This window comes from Lepisma saccharinum, chromosome 9, assembly GCF_977018435.1.
Source record: "Lepisma saccharinum chromosome 9, izLepSacc3.1, whole genome shotgun sequence".
Classification (NCBI taxonomy): domain Eukaryota; kingdom Metazoa; phylum Arthropoda; class Insecta; order Zygentoma; family Lepismatidae; genus Lepisma; species Lepisma saccharinum.
In genome coordinates, this window is record NC_139237.1 from 5,513,445 (window position 1) to 5,534,921 (window position 21,477).

Genomic DNA, 21,477 nt, shown 5'->3' on the forward strand with positions numbered 1-21,477 from the left:
CAATAAATATAAACGGAAAAACTATTAGTCAACAAAGAAGTCATAAATTTTTGGGACTTATATTAGATGAAAAACTTAAATGGAAGTCACAAGTAGAACTGGCACAATGTAAGGGATCTCAAGTGTTTAACATAAAAATGTTGACAGTTAAGAAAAAGTGGGGTGCTGATCCTAAATTATTACATCAGATCCATAAACAGATGCTAAACTCAAGACTAGAGTATGGTTCCTTTATGTACAATGATAATCTAAGTTGGGCTTTTAACACGCTATCTTCTATCCAATCTAGCAGTTTATCCAGGATTTATGGCCTTTGGAAAGGAACTCCAAAACAAGCAACTTTCGTAGAAGTGGGAGATCCACCATACAAACTTAGAGTTAAATATCTTGCGAGCAAATTTTTACTTAAGAAAATTGCCAACACGACATCTCCGATCATACCAAAACTTCAATTGTTAGACTCTTTGATGCTCAACAGACGTACAGCAAAATATAAATCCAGATTACCTATACTATATTATGCTTATAAGGACATTAATAAATTTCAAGCTAATATTATTCGTTTACCTAATGCACCATGCTTCATGACAGACTACTTTAATATGATATCTCCCATGAGGATTCATTTTCCTGCCTACCCAAGTAGAGTTTTCAGGAAGACAATCCCTACAATTTCAAATAATATATATCAAGACTACATATATTCAAAATTACAATGTGAATATCACATATATACAGATGCTTCAAAATCAACGTCTGGAAAAACAGGAGCAGCATTTTACTGTGATAATTCTGCAGAATTCAAAATTTTTCCTTTGCCATCGTATCTGTCCATTTACACTGCAGAAGCTTTTGCAATACGACAGGCATTGCTTTATGTACAAAAGAAGTAGTTAAATTCAGTTCTAATTGCAACCGATTCAGCCTCTGTGCTAAATTCTTTACAGTTTGCATCATGGTCATGTCATACGGAATGGTACATTGTTAACATAAGAATACTCACACTGAAATTAACGAGATTGGGATATGATATCAACTTTATTTGAACACCTGGACATTCTTTAATAGAAGGGAACAATATAGCAGATACTTTGGCAAAATATGCAGTGAATCAAACAATCCAACGGCCGCTTTCAATAAAGATTCCATCCGTAGTTTTGGAATCACACACTAGAAAAATACTATTTACTGACTGGCAAAGCTTGTGGACAAATACTGGCACTCAATGCGGTAAGGCCTACTATTCTATACAAGAAAGAATTCCAAAGGAATATTGGTTTAAACAGATTCAACTCTCCTGGAGTTCCCTCACAACTATAATGCGCTGCAGGTTAAATCACACTATCGCCGCAGCTCATCTGTACAAGAAGAATTTAGTGACTTCACCAGTTTGTTTGTGCAATGAATATACTGCAACTCCAAACCACATTATATTTCAATGCAAACTTTATGAAACTTACAGAGAACCATTTTTACAGGAATTGTACAGGAGTGGACATCAAGCGCCACTGACACTGCCTTGTTTACTGACTTCACCTTCATCCTCGGTAATCTATATTCTTACAAAATATCTTAATAAGTCTAATATAATTCTGTAAAAGTGTAATGAAATTTGGAAACTATTTATTAAGAAAGGAATAATTGTGAGTAAATATTATGTGCATACATGTATATAATACCAATTGATAAAATGTTAACTGGTGCATGGATTTTGTCCACAACCAATAAATATTTTATATAAAAAAAGAATAACGAGGCAGAGGATATTACACCACAACTATGGTAGTTAGAAGTCAAGACAGGCCCGAAATGGAGGTGCAGGTGTGACGAAACTGATTCGTGCACGTTTTCCCGCTAGATGGGGTTATGTGTCTGGCAAGGTATGCACAAAGGCTGCTAACCGAGCAGCGGTCCTGTCCAGTCGTCAGTGGAAGCACACAGATTCCCCTCCACCAAAAAAGTTCAAGACCATCCACACTAGTGGATGTATCAGGTCATGCTTTCATTCTTCTTCGATCGCAAGAGAATGCTCCTCATAGACTTCCTGGAGCATGGAGCTATAGTCAATGCCCAGCGGTATTGTGAAACGTTAACAAAGCTCAGGAAGGCAATGAAATCGAAACGTCCCGTCACCTTTCTCATGGTGTTGTCCTATTGCACGACAACGGTAAACCACACAGAGCCAAGGCAACAAAAGAATGTCTAAAAAAATTCAAGTTGGAAGTCCTGAGCCACCCCCCCTCCACCTATAGTCCAGATCTGACCCTGACTTCCACATATCCGGTGAGCTCAAAAAAGCACTGCAGTTACAACAGTTTCAATGGGGCGATGATGTCAAGGAGTGTGTGCGCAATTGGTTCCAACAGCAGCCAATGAAGTTCTACAAGCATCCCATTTTGCGACTGGTGTCACAATGGGATAAATGCCTAAACAGTGGCAGACAATACTTCTGAGGTTCGTTACGTAAGTACTGTGAAATTTCCTCTGCCTCGTTATTTATTGAGTCAGCCTAATATTATTTTAGATGAAATTTTTTAATCACATTTTAAAAATTATGAACCCCAAATTGCATCAGGCAATTCAAAATTATCTCTTTTAAGAAGATTCTTGATGTCTTCCATTACATTAAATTTTGAAGATTGTGGCCCACTTGCAGAAAAGAAAACTCATAGTGGGTCTATGTCTCCATTCTTATTATTTAATTTCTTCCAATGTTTCTCTGCAATGAACGAACCTTCCCAGACATTCAAATCTATGTTTTTGGTCAGTCTTTTTATAACCGATCTATTTTTAATCATATGTTTCTCCTAGATGATGTAAGCTGACAAACCTCTTCTTGGGTTTAAATTTATAACATCCAAATCACGTTTGTGCCATCTTATTGCCATTTCTCTTAACATTTGTCCTACATAATCCTTTGAACATGAACAACTTATATTCCTGTGGTAAATAATAATAAAACAGACTGTTTTTTCATAGGTTGCTATGTTACAACAATGTGACATTGACAAGGTCCATTGTATAACTCATTCTTTTTTCTTTTTCTTTTTTTACCATTGTTGTAACTGTATCTTTAATCAAACTAAAAATAAATGTCTTTTGAAGGGGCGTGTATTCTCCTGAAATGTCATAAAAAAAACTGTGTTTTTATGCTTGTAACGACTGTAAACTTAAAGAAAAGTAATTCTGCAATGCAAGCAATGCATACATGCAAGAAGAAACATTATACGGTAGCTTGGAAGTTATTTAAAAATACCTGGAAAAATGAGGGACTTTGATTTTGGAAAATGAGCATAAACCCTCATCAGCCCATACACACATGTTGCTTATTGTAGGTTATTTGGTGCATTTGCATTTAAAGAAGGAACTTTGTAAGTGTTGTAAAGATATTTACACTGCACGTGATACCTACAGAGTGTCTGTATCATACTACAATTTTAAATTTATCACTTTCTGACAGAAATAATGTCAGTGTCAACCATAAATTTTAGTTGCGTGATTGCATACATATCCGATAGAATTCTTGAAGAATTTGTAGCATCAAAATGAGCAAAACGTTATAGAGTTGTTATATGAATGTTGTCTGTGAATATACAAAAGTCAAAAACAGTAATAGTCATTTCTTTACACATTCTATACACCCCCTCCCCTACACATATACAAGGTGCATTCAATAAATAACCAGAAAAGTAGTATAAAAAATCTAAAATATGACCGTGATTGTTATATGTTTGTTATTTTGTGAAGGCATCTGTAAGCTAGGGCTGGCACACCTGCTTCACGCATGGGACGCTGGGAAACAAGATGACGGCATCCTTACAGGAGTGCTCCAAGCTGGAGCAGCGAAGTGCCAGTGAGATTTATGTTGAGTGAAGGCATGAAACTGATAGAAATTCATTGCCGCATGACAGTTCAGTACGGTGACAAGTTCAAACTGGGCATTACCAGTGTTGAAGATTCTCCGCGTCCAGGTTGCTCTGTCACTGGAGTCACGGAAAGCACATTGCTCAAGTGGAGAACTTGATACGGGAGAACCGGCGTATTACTGTCAGTGAAACTGCATCCCAGGTGGAAATAAGTGTAGGATCAGGCCACCATATCAGTCATGACATACTGAGGTTCAGGAAAGTGTGTGCAAGGTGGGTTCTAAAACATTTGACACTGGAAATGAAGGAGAGACGTGTTGATGTGTGCAGGGAGCTTTTGCGCCATTATGAAGATGACTGGGAGGAATTTCTTCATTGTATTATCACTGGAGATGAACGTTGGGTTTATTTCTATGAACCAGAATGTAAGAAGACAACAATGGATTGGTGAGATCCTTTGTCTCCCAGACCGAAGAAGGTGCGTGCTCAACCGAGTGCCGGAAAGGTCATGTGAACTTTGTTTTGGGACCTCAAGGGGCCAATTCTTGAACATTACATGGCCAGAGTTCATAGTGTTAACAGTACCATCTACTCCAACCTTTTGCGCGAAAAACTGAAACCAGCCATTTTGCAGAGACGACATAGAAATCATAGAAATCTCCTATAACAACTGGGGGTCCGACGTGTTAAGTCTACGTCACCCCATTACCAGTTGAAGAACTCATCATCTCTTGGTAGGATTGTGGGAGGAAGACTGGCAGTCAGGAGATAGGCCCAAGGCCCTTTGAGGGCTGTCAAGCCATGGGTTATTTTATTTATGTTGTATATACATCCATACATATATATGTACACATCCATGCATAGGGTGAGCACAAAAACAGTCCTTGATTTTCAAAAGATATAGAATGTAACTTTATTCAAATATGTTAGTGCCTACAGTTGGATCAACTCAAAAAGTTTCATGTGCTATCAGTTGTTTTGTGGGATGTGTAAATCTTGGATAGCTCTGCACATTCACTTCTTACGGCTGCTACACGATCAACAACTTGCTTCAAGACTGATGGTCAGCCTCAAAGCCCCTTTCTATGATTAACTATCTCAACGATATTGTTACACCACTTCAAAGTGAACTTGTTAGTAGGATTGATTGATTGATTGATTTAGTTTATTTTACTTCGCGTTTTGTGCCTCTTGGCTAATTTGCGAAGATGGGGATGAGTGATGAAATGATGAAATTGATGAATGGACATTCACAAACAACCAAGCCCGACCAGGATTCGAACCCGGGACCCTTGGCGTCGCAGCGTTGTTAGTAGGAGGATAACATTAAATTTGCATTTGAAAGCACACTGTACAATCACAACATCGTTTGTTTTTGCAAATTCCAACAAACACCAGCTGTGTTGCTGTGGGTTGAGCTCCTTCTCATATTTCACTGCCTCTGGCAGTGGGAGGAGTGCACAAAGATTCCTTGGGAGAGAAAAATTTTTGAGTTAATGTATCTGTATCAACATACTTATAAAAATTTTCCGAGTTTTGATTTTTATAACTATAGTAAACCCTCGTTAACACAAACTCGCTTAAGACGAACACTCAGTTAACATGAACAAAATGTTGGTCCCGGAAGTTTTATCGGTGAACGCGAATTTTGGTTACCACGAATTACGAACTGTTTTTTAGTCCGTTGCGTCATTAGATCTCATTCAACACGAACTTTCAAAGTTTTTCATAATTTTTTCTCTGTTGTTCCTCTGCTAGGTATGTAAGAAATCGCTCAACAATCTCTATAATCTTGCCAACAATCAACTTATACAGTATTGTAATCAACAGATTCAGATCAGCAATGTGTTTTTCTATTCTTTAAAACATAGCCAGTACGAGTAACATGAAGATTAAAACTTGGGTGCAATTGTTCGACAATCGCGACCATCGCGTCAAAAATGAGCTTATAGGTATTTAACCAACAGATTTAGTTGTGTGTTCAGATGTGTTTTTCTATTCTTTAAAATGTAGCCAGTACGAGTTTGATCCGAATTGACCGCTAGTTTTATGGAAGATATGAGTACAGTTGGCCATGAAGTTACAAGGCATTTGCGTTCCCATCTGCGACAGCGCAATATACAGAAATTTTTCAGCAGAAAGTGATCTATGAGTACTGTTTTAAAAAGTTAATTACTGTAGTACTGTAGTAGTGTTTTCTATGATGACATACATAATACATATTGTAAGTGGTTAATGTGTAGAAAGAACTGTATTGCAACAATAAAATTTGAGTCCCCAGTTAGCACGATTTTTTTTAACACGAACTCTTGATTTTTCGGTCCCTTGGGATTTGTGTTAACGAGGGTTTACTGTACTTAAAATCAAGTAGTGTTTTTGTGCTCAGGGTGTACATATACATCGGGAATTCCTTGAATTTTGGGAACTCTATGTGAATTAATGGCTCCAGAAATTATACATGAATTCGGCGTGAACTCCATTAACCCAAATTCCATTGAATTTATACATATTTATAAATCCCTGAGGTACGTTTTTCACTATTTAGCTTTTATTCTTATAGAGCAAGGAAAGGAAAGCTGATTTGAAAATAGAATTCTCTCAATCTGTTTAACTTTGTTAGTTTCCTTTGTTGAACAATCTATCTGACAGATGGAAGATTATTGCAAGATATCTTGAACTTGATTAGTAAAATTTCAGATTGAAATTCTCATACAATTTAGAATTTTTCATAGATTAGTATATCCCTTCATGTTTGTAATATGTTTGTAGATGTATTTAGAGTATTTAGAGTATGAAATGACAAATGTAAACTTCACACCTTCCCGTTTTATTGAATTGAATTTGAATTTTTGGATACATTGGAATCATGCAGAGACTTTATATTGTTAATATATTTGTGTGTGTATGTGAGAAGTGGTAATATGTACACTTGAAATGGAGAAAACATCTGCTTGTAACTTTGAATTTTTTTTAAATTTGCCTTGAAAATTGGGAATTGTACTTGAATTTTATTATGGTCCTAGATTAGCCACTCTCATATAGAATAAAAATTCTAGATCCGCCTCTTATGCACAATGGATTGATAGTGAGTCAGTTAGTGAGAAAAGTTGCGTTTACACTGTAATGCATTTTTCATCCTGAGAATTTGGCCTCCCCGATGGCACATTAGTAGCATCCTCACCTTGTAATCAAGGGGTCCAGTGTTCGATACCCGGTGGAGGCACATAGTGGTTCGGATTCCACTTTAAAACTGTAGGTACAGTCCCGATTAGCCTTATTGTGCATAAAGTGGACTTAAAACACCAAATCAATCAATCAGTCATCCTGAGAATTCATTAAACTTGGAAGTATGTGGAAATGTGCATAGTACCTTTCGTAACAATGATCATGAGATTTTTTATAACTCAGATAAGATGAGATTTTCAATTTTTTTTTATTATTATTATTATTCTCTCAGTGTTTACATAGCTGTCAGGAAGAAAAATTGTAACAGCCATAAGTGTTGCGTTGTTCACTGGCTTCATTTGTAACACGGAAAAATGAACATTTTCAGTGTTACGTCTGTTACCTAAACAAGAGGAGCCGTTGAACTATAGAGTTACTGAAACTGTGACGTAATAGTTTTGTGAATAAGATATTTGGGAATTTAGCAGCTGCAAACAGTTGATTGTCAAGCTCTCCATTCATTCTATAGGGTCTACCAATTTGAACGTCAGATTTTTAAAATTAAGATAGAATGAAAACCACAAGTGATAATGACATATTTTTTATTTTATTTTGAAGAGCAAAGAATGGCATTATGTTTTGAACAATATGTCGTTCAAATGTCCTCCTCTGCTTAAGTGGGTGGAATGTCCAATTTTCCAGCATGTCTGCATACATATTGAGCGGTATAGCCTCAATGGTTCGTTCGATGTTCCGTTTCAGGTCATGAACTGTGCATGGCTTAGTCTCATAGACCTTAGATGTGACTAAAAATACAGTTATAACAATGGTTAGTAATTTTTAAACAAAAAGAATCCGTTTTATATAATGGATGTTGTCAATGTTACAACAATGTATCTTTAGTCAAAATGAAAATAAATGTCTGATGAAATGAGCGTGTGTTCTCCTGAAACGTCACAAAGAAAAACTGTTTTCTTATGCTTGTAATAACCGTAAACTACAGGAAAATAATTCTATAATGCAAGCAATGCGTACATACAAGAAAAACTTAGATTTGACATAACCCCTTAGGAAATAATCCGGGGGGTTAGGTCACATGACCTTGGTGCCCAGTTCACATCACCCTTTCTGGACAGAACTTGTCCAGGGAAGTTTTCCTGCAATAATTCCATTGTTTGGCGAGCTGTAGCAAGTTGCAAGGTCCTGTTGAAAAAATACATTGTTGATGTCAATATTTGCCAGTTTCGGCCACAAAAACTGCACCACCATATCCCTGTATCGATCCCCATTGACAGTCATGTGATTTCCATGTTGGTTCTCAAACAAATAAGGCCCAATCATGCTATTGGCCCAAAAACCACACCACACAGTCACTTTCTTAGGATGAAGGGGTACATCCAGAATCGCTTGCAAATTTTCATCTTCCAAAATCCTAGTTTTGGGTGTTCTGTTGGTCGATTGTGTTGACCATAAATTCCTCTCAATGCACAAATTGTCTGTCGAACTGAACACGAATTTTGATAATGAATATGAATAAATTTTATGCATTGTGTATCTATCCATGATAACTTGCCACAGACTACTGCACACAGATGTCACAGTTCCATCTCGTCATTCCAGTCAGTGTTGCCACAACACTCTTTCAAAGTTCTGATGTTCGAATTGGTAGACCCTTTATGCACCTAATCCTCTCTTTTCTTACAATCACTTGGTTAGTTCTGATTCATTTGTGTTAACAATTTGAAAGAATGAGTATGTGTAAATCATATTTCAAACTTTAGCATTTCTTTGTCAGAGATTAGCTTAGGTGATGAGTTGCATTATTTTGTGGTAAATAAAAAAACAACAATGAAATTGCAGCTTCAAAATCACTGTGTTCCTTTTCCTTTCTTTCTTACTCACTTGGTTTACAAAGGCAAAAATTTTATTTTCTTTGCCTTGAAGTTTTCCTTGTCTTTGCGTGTGGTTTTGATCTCTCTGTTGTGTGCTTGTGTAGTTTCAAAACACACAGATGTATAGAAGTTCCCATGAGTTTCCTATTCTCTACAATATACTCAAAATTTGATACGAGAGGGATTAGATAAGTTTCCGGCCTAGTAATGATAACATGGTGGCAGTGACACAGTGATGGCATTTTATTCAACGTATTTCCCTTTCAGGTACACACTTGGTACAGCGATCCTGCAACAATTCTATCCCATGATAAAAAGAGAGAGTGTCTTGTGCTGCAAACCATGCCTCTACAGCCGCTGTGACTTCTTTTGTGTCACTAAATTCAGTACCTTTCTCCCCGGTGGAGAAACATGGCACAGTGGTTCGGATCCCACTTTAAACTGTAGGTCCAGTCCCAATTAGCCTTTCTGTGCATAAAGTGGACTTAAAACAACAATTCAATCAATCATTCAGTACCTTTGGGAAAATATAATAGTCTTGAGGGGATCAGATCTGGAGAATAAGGGGGGATGGTCAACGATATCAAACTCCAATTCACACTGTTTTCGCATCGTAATGCCTGCCTTGTGGCAAAGAGTATTGTCTTGCAAGAAGGTGATGCATTTGGACAGTTTTCCTCACCTATTTTCCTTCAAAGCAGCATGCAATTTGTCCAGAAGGTTCACTTATTGTTGAGCATTCAATGTAGTGCCTTTTCCCAGATATTCGCTAAGTATTACCCCCCTCACATTCCCAAAAAATGACACCCATCACTTTCCCTGTGGATTTTTGTCTGTGACATTTCTTCGGCCTTGGTGACCCACTATGGTGCCACTGCATAGACTGAGTTTTGGTCTCAGGATCATATACATGTGAGTGTTTCATCCACAGTAACAATTTGCTTAATAGAGTTGGAAACACTTGATGAAAAATGGCCCAACACACTCTGTGCACAGTCCCATCTTGTCCGCTTGTGATCAGCTGTGAGAAGTTTGGTCACCCACTTGACCGACAAGTTTTTCATACCCAGTTTTTCATGCACGATGTAATGCACACACTCCACACTGATCCCTAGGGTCTCTGCAATACGTGACAGACCAATTCACCTGTCTGCGAGGATCATATCGTGGACACTATCCACACTTTTGAGGGTCACCATTATTTTGGGCCTTCCACACCTCTCCTCATCTTCGGTGCTCATCATTCCCCTTCTGAACTCTTGCTACCCACAATTTCACTGTGCTATATGAAGTACAGTCATTGGTCATTGTCTGTGTCAATTCATCAAACATTTCCTTCACTCCCATATTCTTTGTGAAGAGGTACTTGATGACTGCTCTCTTCTCACATTTCGTGAAAGTCACACGCTGCTCCGCCATGGTCACTTCAAACCTACTACACACGAGAACTATTAGGATTACATTTATGATTTTAGGCAAAACATCCTTTAAAACATTGCTACTTAAAGGATTTTGGAATATAAGTTCATTTTCTCTGTTAGGCTGTAAACTTATCTAATCCCCTTTGTAATTCAAGAAATGTGACAATTTGCTGTGTAACAGCAACACTTGCAGTTGAAACATTATGTATATCAAATTCATGTTTTTTTTCTTCAGAAACTGAGAGTCCAGAAATGTCCCAACCTGCAAAGCTTATAGTGAGGATACCATCAGCAGCAGCCCAAAGGGAGACTAGGAGGAGAAAGGGTTTAAGTGGTCCAGCATTAGAGGAAGCAAGAGGAAAAAATGACAGAAGAGGAACTTGAGAGGAAGCAAGAGTATGGACGCAATTACTTGGCAAAAAAGATATCCTAAGGGAAATGAAAAGCAAAACAGAAAGGAAAAGAGAGAGAGAGAGAGAGAGTGAGTGAGTAAGTGTGTGTGTGTGTGTGTGTGTGTGTGTGTGTGTGTGTGTGAACTCTGAAAATAAAATGCTCTCAGAGAGTATTTTGTTATGTCTGTCTCCCATTTGTGCTACTCTTATGTAATTATGACAGGGTGGCTACTCATGGGGAATTGTGCCTGATTTCTGCTTGAATTTTTCTCTGTAGACGTGAATTTATACATATTTATAAATACCCTGAGGCAATTTTTTCACAGTATCGATTTTAATTTTATCGAAGAAGGAAAAGAAAGCTGCTTGTAAAATAAAACAGAATTCTCTCAATCCCTTGTGGAACACACTATCTGACAGATCTAAGATTATTGCAAGATAAGGTATCCTGAAGTTAAATAGGCAAATTTGAGTTTGAAATTCTTGTACAATTAAGTTTTTCATAGGTTATATATAGTCCAGGCAATTTAGACTTAGACCTGGGCAAAATTGCTTCAGAACCTTTTTTTTTTTACCAATTTGTAGTTCAGAAATCATTGCTGAATAACATTCCAAAATCAGACCACGGGAACCCCCCAAAAACTGATTTCAAAATGGCACACTGGCTGTTTTCTACTTACCAAGGCAAAAATAAAGTAATTTATGCTTTTAGATAAAGATAATTCTTTTATTTACATTTAACAATATTTGAACTAAAACTTTCTTTCAACAATATACCATTTCTTGTCATTTTGATATAGAACAAAGTAGTTACAGAAGTTAACAGTCGAGAAAATAACAATTACTTAAAATGAATTTTTTTATTAAGTTTTCTTAATTATAAAGTCAACTTTTAAGGATGGACAAAGCTTAATTAATCTTTTCATCATTGTAATCACTGGCGTACACAAAAAAAGGGGTAGGGGGCTGCAGCCCTTCCAGAAATTTTGTGAAAATCATTTTTTTTAAATGAAGTGAAACCCCAGATTACCATTTTTTTAAGTGAAAGTTCCAAATATAAGAAATATATTATTTTGTATCCTCCCGGAAAACATAGCATTTTTACAATTCCAACCCCTCCAAAAAAGAGAGTAAAAATGTAATCCTGCGTATGCTGGTGACTGTCATATTATCATTGGAACCACTGATTTTGCAGCTACTCGCTACAAACTGGTGAACAGAATGATCGATTACATTTGCATCATGAAGTAGCATATTTCGTCATGCAGGGAACAGCAAATCGTCTAAAGTAGGAAACCTGGATGTAGTGGGTGTACAGTTGGGTATACATACCAACCCCACCCTTCTGTCTTGATTCTTTCTTCTGTACACTTTGGGATTCTTCTTTAAAAGTATGTGCGAAAGCTGTGGTACTTTGTGGATGAATCTGTAGGTGGTAAACACTCAGGTTTAACAAACGATGTAGCTGCAGCTATATTTTCAATTAACATTCAACGACATAGTTCATTCCAATGACTCATAGTCATACAACAGAAGCATTGTTTTTCTTCCAACGACTGCAACATCTGAATGTGGACAGAAATGTAAATAAAATGAATTTGCAGCTGAATGGATCTGAGTTACCTTTTGCCTTTGTCAGTTTGTCTAATGGTGAGGATTTCCCAATCTAACACATTCTGGATATGGTTTTGTGTTTTTCTTCTAGGTCCACTTTATTCACAGATATGCTAATCAGGGCTGGACGTACAGTTTAAAGTGGGATCCTAACAACTATATGTCTCCACCAGGTATCGAATCCAGAACTTGTTGAATACAAGATATATGTAGGTGTCCTTGATGGGCATTTTGAACAGCTTTCTTATGAGACCCTGTATCCACATCAAATGTCATCTCTACGTCGAGGAACACTCCCAGAGTGTAGTTCTTCCTGCTGAACTTTGTTGTTTGGTGGTCCACTACGTGGGTGAGCTGCGTTGTCATGCTGTGAGTGAGCCTTCCTAAACCCAAACTGGAATTTGGCGGCGAGGGTGGCAGATGCCCACCCACTTTTCACCACTTTTACCCGCACTATGCTAGATGTAATCTACAAAAGGAAATATACTGTCTTTGCCCCCCTGGTTTTGTAACCCCAATCGCCGTATTGGGTCAGTAGTTCTTATGCGTTCTTGGGGTCTTCTCTTGTTTCAGTATGGTGGTCAGGAAATTGGCCTGTCATCAAATGAATAGTTTCGTAACGAAAACCAGTGCTATTCATGGTAGTTTCTTTAGCATTTCGGGTGTGATTCCATCCAGTCTGGACACTTTGTTGAAGGATACTTGTTTGATCGTGACATGACTTCTCTAGGTGTGCTGAGTTCTGTTTTCATGGCTGGTGGGCTGTGCAGTACTATTGCTGTTTCCTCTTCTATGGCTCTTGTGAATTGTTGATCTTGTGGATCTGAGTGCCATGTGAAGTGTCCTTCCCAGTGGGTGGCCATTAAGTTGGCCTGTTCCTGTGGGTCAAATGACCTTTGTTGTTAGTTCTTTCCATAGCTGTCTGTATGTGGGATTCTGTGTGCTTTGCCATTTTTTCCAGACTCATCTCTTGAATAGGAGTAGTACTTGGAGTTTCTGGTCTTCTGGAGCTGTGGTATCTGTATTCTGCAATTTTGTTGTGCGAAGTTTGGCGGATGACTGCACTGCTGTGGTGATGGTGGTCATAGGTCTGTCTATGTATTCTGCTGTGTGGATCTGTTGCTGTAGGTTGATGGTTAGCTATAATTAGGGTATATTTTTTCCAGTCAGTGTTGAATCTTGGTCTGGCTGGTGTCTCATGTGTGAGCTCTCAGTATGGCATGACAAATTGCACCAGGAGGTGGTCTGAGGATAATTTGTGCTGTACATGTGGTCCTGCTGTAAGTATTGCGTTTCCAGGACATCTGGCTCTCCTCTTCCTTTTGGGTAGAATGTTGGTTCTCTAGGTGCTTCTATGGTGAATCTTTAGAGTTTTGCAGGATTCTCTCCAGTTTTTGTCCAGCCTAATTTTGGAATCTTTGAGTGCCAGGGGAGGGGGCTTTTGAATGAGGTCCCCTACCTCTACTATCCTTTGTCCAGCTGCTTCTAGTTCCTGGGTGTCTGCTGCCAGTAGTGGTAGTGCTGGTTTATTGTACCAAGCTATAATGGTTAATGGCATTCCTGGCATTAGTATCTTCACTGCTATGGCTTCGATGTTTGTGAATTGTGAAAGGTCGAGTGGCTTGTGAAAGGTTTTCTTGACAAGTATTGCTATTCGTTCTCCAAATGTGCCCACTTGGTCTTTGCGGAAGATCTGGTAGTCGTGTATATTGAATTGATGTCTTGGTTTTAGGAACGTTTCACATTCAATGTCCACTTTATGGGCAACGATGTAGTTCTGTATTTCCAGTTTCTTAGTTTGGATGCCATCTGCATTGAATGCGTGGATGTTTATCTGTCGTAGTACCTTAGTTTTCTTAGGAACAGCCATCCTTAATCATGTTCAGGACTGTCTCGAGGAGCATCATCAGTTTGGATATGGTGTCGTTCGCTGCGTGTTTTGGCATGCAGGATGAGTTTCTTAGTGTTGATTTCTTTCAGGAGTTGGACGATGGAGTTGAGGTCTGCATCTTCTTCTCTATCTTCTTGGTTGTTCTGTGTTGTGAATCTTGCGTATGTTTTCCTCCTGTTGTTTGTGATTGGCTGTGTGGTCTGCTGTGGTGGAGTTGGTGCTGGAGACATTTGCTTCATATCTGGTGATTGTTGTGGTTCAGCATCTTGCTTTTTCTGCATGGTGGTAAAGTTCTTGCTTCTTCTGTAATTAGCAGGGTGTCCTCTGCAGTTGACATATTTAGCTGGTTCGTTCTTATCTTTTTTGTTACAGTTGCCGGTGTGGTGATTCTGTGCTCATTTCACACCTTGGTGTGGTTTCAGCGGCGCTGGAAGTGTCCTAGATGCTGACATCTGTAGCAGTGAAGGATGCCTGGGGTACCGTATGCTTCTACTTGTATCGTGTAGTAGAGAAGTGATTCTCCTTCATAGATTTCCCTTGATGCTTCATTTTTCATGAGTGTTACTTCTCATGTGTTGTCCTGTCCCTTCTTGTCATTTGGGCAATATCTTCTATGTCGTAGTATTCCTCTACTGTGTCTCAGATTTCTGCAGCTGGTAGCTTCTTGATGACGACCTTGATGGGTCTGTCCTTTTTGGTTGTGCCTATGGCATGATCTTTGCCTTGCTGTTTGCAGAATGCTCTGGCCTTCTCGAAGGCCACTGTCAGTTTGAATTGCATTTTAATGAAGTCTCTGGTTTGATGAACTACTGGCTCTTCTTTCACCCCTTTGCCGATGATGGAGCTGAAGTTGGTGATGATATAGATGAACAGCATGGGTAATTTCGATGGCGTTCTCTGTCTCTTCTTTCCCTTCATATGTTAGATCATTGTCCAATTTCTGGTATCTGTTGCTGGGTGTCTTGTCTTGGTCTGCTCTTTAGTGTGCGACCTTCTTTGGAACGATGAATTCGTCACTCTCCATTTCTTCATCTGTAATGTTCTACTTAGCTACTGTACAAAAAATTAGAATTTAGAGGTAACTCGAAAATATTCACAGAGGCCTAGAGAATTTAATATCAAATTAGTAGAATGTAACAAGTCTTATGGGTGGAGGTTATTGTCTCATTTGTCGAGATGCCTCAAAGTCTTAATCTATGGGATATCACATGGCTGGGCCTCATTTCTTTACATGAGATTCGCATTGCAAAGAAGGTATGTGTCAACATAAATGTGTAGTATTGAATTGCAAGCATGAAATATATATACAGCGTGAGCACAAAAACACTCCCTGGTTTTGAAAGGGTATACCTTTAATACCAAAAGTAGTATTCTACAGAAATGTTCACAGTAGTTGTAAAAACTCATAAAGTTTTTGTGGTGTTCATTGGAATTACAAATGCTTAATGTGTAACCTGTTACGTGGGAAACATCGAGACGATAATCCAGCTCCAACCACACCTTCTCAAGCGTATCCGGTGTGATGAAGTTGACAGCTGTACTGATACGTTCCTGAAGATGATTCAAGGTTGTGCATAGTGGAGGTACATAGACCTGGTCCTTCACGAACCCCCAAAGGAAAAAGTCACAAACAGTCATATCCGGTGATCGTGGGGGCCACTTGCATAGATTTTGATCGTTGGGTCCAGCTCGTCCTATCCAACGGTGTGGGAGGTTGTCGTTCAGAAAGCTGCGTACAGATTGATGCCAGTGTGGGGGCGCTCCATCTTGTTGTAAAATAGTCACCTCTCTCTGCAACAAGTTGAGGAATTAACCAGTCACGTAGCATTGTTAAGTAGCTTTCACCTGTGATTGTTGGCCCCTCAAAGAAGAACGGACCGTAAACTCTATGCTCTGACTGCACAAAAAACATTCACCTTGGGTGAGTCACGTTCCACATCAAGAGTGGCATGCGGATGCTCACTTCCCCAGATCCTAACATTATGCCTGTTCACTTTTCCACTCAAGTGGAAGATCGCCTCATCACTAAAAATGATCTTTGTCAGAAAGGTTTCATCGTCCTCCATTAAAGTGTGGATAGTCTCGCAAAACTCACGTCGCTTTACCTTGTCTTTTGGATATAACTTTTGAACCAATTGCAGCCGGTATGGGTGAAAACGCAAATGCTTCTGTAAAATCTTGCTTACGGTAGTTTGTGGCACCTGCAACTGCCTGCTGGCTTGACGTGTTGATTTTCTGGGACTGCGTACAAAGGCTTCTCGCACACGCTCCACAATTTCCTCAGAGGTGGATGGTCGGCCAGAATGTTCTTTTCTTTGATCACAAATGCATCCTCTCAACAAATGTTTTATGCCACTGCAGAATGGATTTGTGTGTAGGTGGATCAACATTAAACTTCCGTTTAAATGCACGTTGCACTCTCACAACACTGCTTATTTTGGCAAATTCTAACATGCACCAGCTTCTTTGCTGCAGAGTGAATGCCATTTTCGATGTTACTGCCCTCTAGCTACCGAATTCACAACTATCGATTCTGAAAAGAAAGATACATTTTGAGTTAACTGAGCTTTGGATATAAATTTTATCAAAATATTCAAGTAACTATTCATTTTATGACATCTTGAAACCAGGGAGTGTTTTTGTGCTCACGCTGTATATATCACAAATTTGTCGCACATGCGCAAGCAAAATTCAGAATTGCCAATCCAGGTTGCACCACTAATTAGTCTAGTTTATTTTCAACTCAATTAATAGATCAAGATTTCGTAGTTAACAATCAATTACAACGTGTGTTTATTTTAATTTTTTTGTAATACATAATTCATTAAACAAAGTACTTTTGTGTAAGCATCAGATATTTGCATTTTTGTAACGTCCACAATATAACCACTTTAAATTGGCTGACTGCACTTCAATTAATAAATGTAACATGCGCCACCAATAATTTCTTACATATTATTTCTTCAAAAAACATGCATCACTTAAACATCAACTATTCGATGCATTTTTAACAATTTGATAAACAATTTACCTCGTGTTTTCAATAATGAGTGATTCTACCAAGTTCAGTTATAAAAATTATCTTGTTGCTCAACCTTTCATTCGCTAACTTTACAATTACCCCAATCATGTACACAAATGCAACGATCATGCAACATTGACCTCCAATTTGCATTTTTGTCGCCCCTAACATGCAAAATTCTCATTTGCTATTCATCAAACATGCAATTTTATTAAATTCAACCATGCACGATGTAATCAAAGTACGTTTTGCCAAACCATCTAAAACACTGAACAGGCAATATCATATGCAATTTTCGCTTTATACGTGCATCCGAACGCCGTCACTATCCAGGACGTTTCTAATCACACAGTAGCACTGCATCTTGAATCACAATCATAATTAGGTCAATTATTCTTATCAAAAAACTCTACGATGTTCGTGGGTTTTATTTTGCAATCCAATCTAAAGTTATTAATCACTTATCCTTTAATTTAAGTTACTGCTTTTAATTGTGCCACGTTAATATCTTTGTACATTTTTTTACACCTCGCCATTTGTACACGTTTCACTAGACAAATAATGGTGTTCCATATAGTCTATCTTTTCTTACACAAATCATGTGCATCATAAAATAGTTAAACAGGGAGTGATCGCCTAATACCTATTTGAAATCTCTCAACGTACATTATTTTAGTTCCTTCTATAAACCCATAGCAGCGTTGCACAAAGAAACATGTGACTGAATCAACCATCATTAGTAAGTCTGCAACAGTTATGTCATGCATGTACTTAAAGCAAGCCTACGCCTATGCAATCAACTAGCATTTTAAAGTTCGTGATAATTTTACATAGTTCATTTATAATCACAGATTTTATCAACACAGGCTTAAGTTTCTATCGTTTTGTCAAAGTCTAATATATACTTCCGTTGCACCATACATTACCACTCCGATGTTGCTGCTACATGTTCACTATGTAATGGTACATTGTCGAGTGCCACACCCTAATTACATGTATACCTAAACAAGGAAGCTAACATCCCAAGCTTGCCACAGGTGATGTGTGCAGTATCTGCTGCCATCTATTGGCGCTAGCTAGAACTACGTGCAAGTAGCACTGTTCTGGATTACGAATCCGAACCGCATAAATTCAAAGGATGAGCTTGTAATCAGTTTTTTAATGATAATTTATGAAGAAATTAGACGATTATCAGAAAATCGCTGCACATCAGAAGTGTTTTCTGGACATTCTCTCTTGCTTGCCTTATTGATCAGATCCATTAGTCGTGACAGTACTTGTGGCAAGCTTGCTTGTGCTGTCGTGGAAGTTTCTGATGTTTCTGCTTCTGTGATGTCTTACATGTTGATCGGTTGCTGGGTCGTCATGTAGGGGATCTTTTCTGCCTGGCAGTAAAAGGCCAGTGAGTCCTCGCTGTTGCTAGTGGTACCGTTCGCTGACAGTTCAGATTGGATTCTTGCAACTTGATTGTGTCTCCTTGAGTTGCAGTTTTCCGCAATCTGTGTCTCAGATTGGTTCTCGGCCATAGGCATGATGGTTATGTCTTCTGCACCATCTATTAGCTTTTTCTGATGTAGAGTTCTCTGATTGGTTTTCCTGGAATCATCTTTTGTTGTGCTTTAGTTCTCTGATTGGCCCCTATTCTATGCACCTAATGAAAAGATCCAACGGCTCAAAAACCTCGAATCTCTGATGCATGTTAAAATCACAGTCGAAGACTACCAATGTCCCAAAACTGTTTTGCAATGTCATCAATGTCAAGGGTTCCAACACAGTAGGAACACTTGCTTCATAGAACCAAAATGCATGAGATATAGAGCCCCGCACAACATCACAGAATGCGATAGGAACAGTAATTCGGTCAAATGCGCTAACTGCCAATGAGCTCACGTAGCTAGCGCATGGATATACCCAGTATTCCAATGGGCAAACCAAGGAGCGAAGCTCAGACAGACACCCTTGAACCCCAACACTAATGGCCCTAACAAGGCCACCACAAAGGATACAGCTTCAAATGGCCCAAATCAAGTCAGAAGCCAGCACTAAAAAAACACTGACAGGGAACAACCCCCCCAAAAACAACAGACAAACCAATTAACAAAAAGACCCCTCTGCAAAAAGTCTTCCAAGACACAAAGTGCATGCCAGCAACACAGTTGGTTGATTCAGACGGCCCCGCACTGACAGTTGCGCCAAAACCAGCTCCAAGCAAACAACAGATACTGGTGCCCAGATCTACAACCAGGCCCCAACCCCCATACCTCCAAACGGAGGTTCAAGGTTGGCTCCCACAGATGTTCGAGACCCTGTAAAAAACTGTGTAGCAACTGCAAGAAATGCAAGCTGCAATGGTACAAGACATGCAGCAGATGATGGCCATATGAGCTCAATTAAACAATACATTTTCCTTAACCAGCTATGGCAGGCAACCATAATTGCTCTCCATTTGCACGATTGATCCACTGGAACGCCAAAGGTCTCTTAGCTAGAATGAATGAGTTCTACCCCTGTATATTTGAAGAACAACCAGGGATGGCACTCATTTGCAAAACACACTTAAAACCGACAGACAATTTATATATATCCTGACATATACCATCCACAGAGAAGATAGAGCAGTCTCCAAACAGGCAGCGGGTGGTGTTGCAATTATTATTAACACATTCGGGTCTGGCCTCATAATACAGCATTTTTACCTCTGGCGTGTGGTTTTTGGTTGTTTTTAAAAAAATCATAGAAAAAATATTTTTAATTTGTTTTTATTTACCACACATTTCTTAAATCTACAAAACTTCTTCTTTTCAATGAACAAAAATTTGTTAAATTTTCTTTTCATTTTCAGACATTTTTGAATATTTTTTTCAGCAATGTTTTGTGAAAAAAAAGTACAACATTGTAACAAATGTTAATGTAGAGATATTTTAAGTTCGTAATCTGGAAATTTCAATAATTAACAATGAAAATCTACATAAACTATCAATACATCTTTTGAATCTTGCATAAGAATACTTCTTATGTGCACATAACAAAAAATAATTACAAATTACAGGTAATTAGCTTTTGTATGAAAAAGTTCAAAACATTCAGGAATGCAGAGAGCAACATCACAGCTGGGGCGGTAAAATGTTGTGTCTTTTCTTGCCCACTTGCCAGTTTTTTTTTGTGCTTGTATCCACAAACTTTACATGATCTACAGGGCCTTGACTTTTTCTCTGTAAGGGGGGGGGGGGGGATTTTCCTTGGAAAATGGCGTCCTGTTAGCCTATCTGATGTAGTTGACATTGATGTTTGACCTTGAATATCTTCGCCCGCTTTGATGAGTAGTGCTTCCCCTATTTGGATGATGAACTATTCTAGAGACGTATTATGATTTTCCCTGTTTACTTTCTTATAAAGTACATACGCATTCACCACTGACCTAATGTACAAATGGAATGCAGAATTTCCGCTCTGCGGTCTGGATCTAACGACGCCATTCTAAACAATGCAACGTACATCAACCCGACAACAAACAGTCGCAGGTGCGAGATAAAAAAAGGACATGAGTCACCTAGCGGTCGGAATTTCAACAAGGAGGCTTGAAGGAACACGCACACGAGATGGAACTACGAACATAGCCCATAGTTCAATCGACAAAACGATTGCATACCGCAGGATGGGCTATGCCCGTCTTTTGTCCTCATTGATTTTAAGTGCACTGCAGGCTATGCCCGTCGTGAGACCCCAATGTGTTAAGGAAAACATCGTCCACTCGCACATACCAATACCACAGCTAAACACAATACAAGCAATAGCAATAAAAGCCACTCACTATGACAAATCGCGATATAATATGCATAGCAGCCAACAGAACCCCTTGCAATAAGATGCAACTAGATACACAAGACACCAACAAGCTCCTCCAACTTGGACCTTCAGTCCTAATAGGAGGAGACCTAAACACTAAACACTCAGCATGGCACAGTCAAGTCCATAACCCTAGCAGCAACAGACTCTTCCGTTATATTCGGAAATGCCGGATGACATATAACGTACTTCCAGACATCCTTGACGTGGAAATTTTCAAGGGCCCACAAATATTAACAGACCAAGAATCAATTTCGCTATTCACATACGATCATTACCCAGTTCTTGTCACTTCATTTGACAAACCTGAAAACAGAAGCCCCGTATAGAAGATTCAATTATACGTATATAGATGAGGATGACAGTAC

The 21,477-nt window shown here is 38.7% G+C and overlaps 1 protein-coding gene across 3 annotated transcripts in view; it reads left to right on the forward strand.

Moving 5' to 3' along the window:
• Positions 1-21,477, forward strand: part of LOC145991979 (uncharacterized) — a 145,864-nt gene that overhangs the window by 98,320 nt on the left and 26,067 nt on the right. For 2 of the 3 annotated variants that reach the window (XM_083127971.1, XM_083127973.1), the window contains exon 5: positions 10,580-20,449. In XM_083127971.1, the coding sequence (XP_082984097.1) occupies positions 10,580-10,728 (149 nt within the window). In that variant the 3' untranslated portion in view covers positions 10,729-20,449. Of the gene's footprint in view, positions 1-10,579; positions 20,450-21,477 lie in introns of those variants that run through there. The other variant, XM_083127972.1, reaches the window with a different exon arrangement.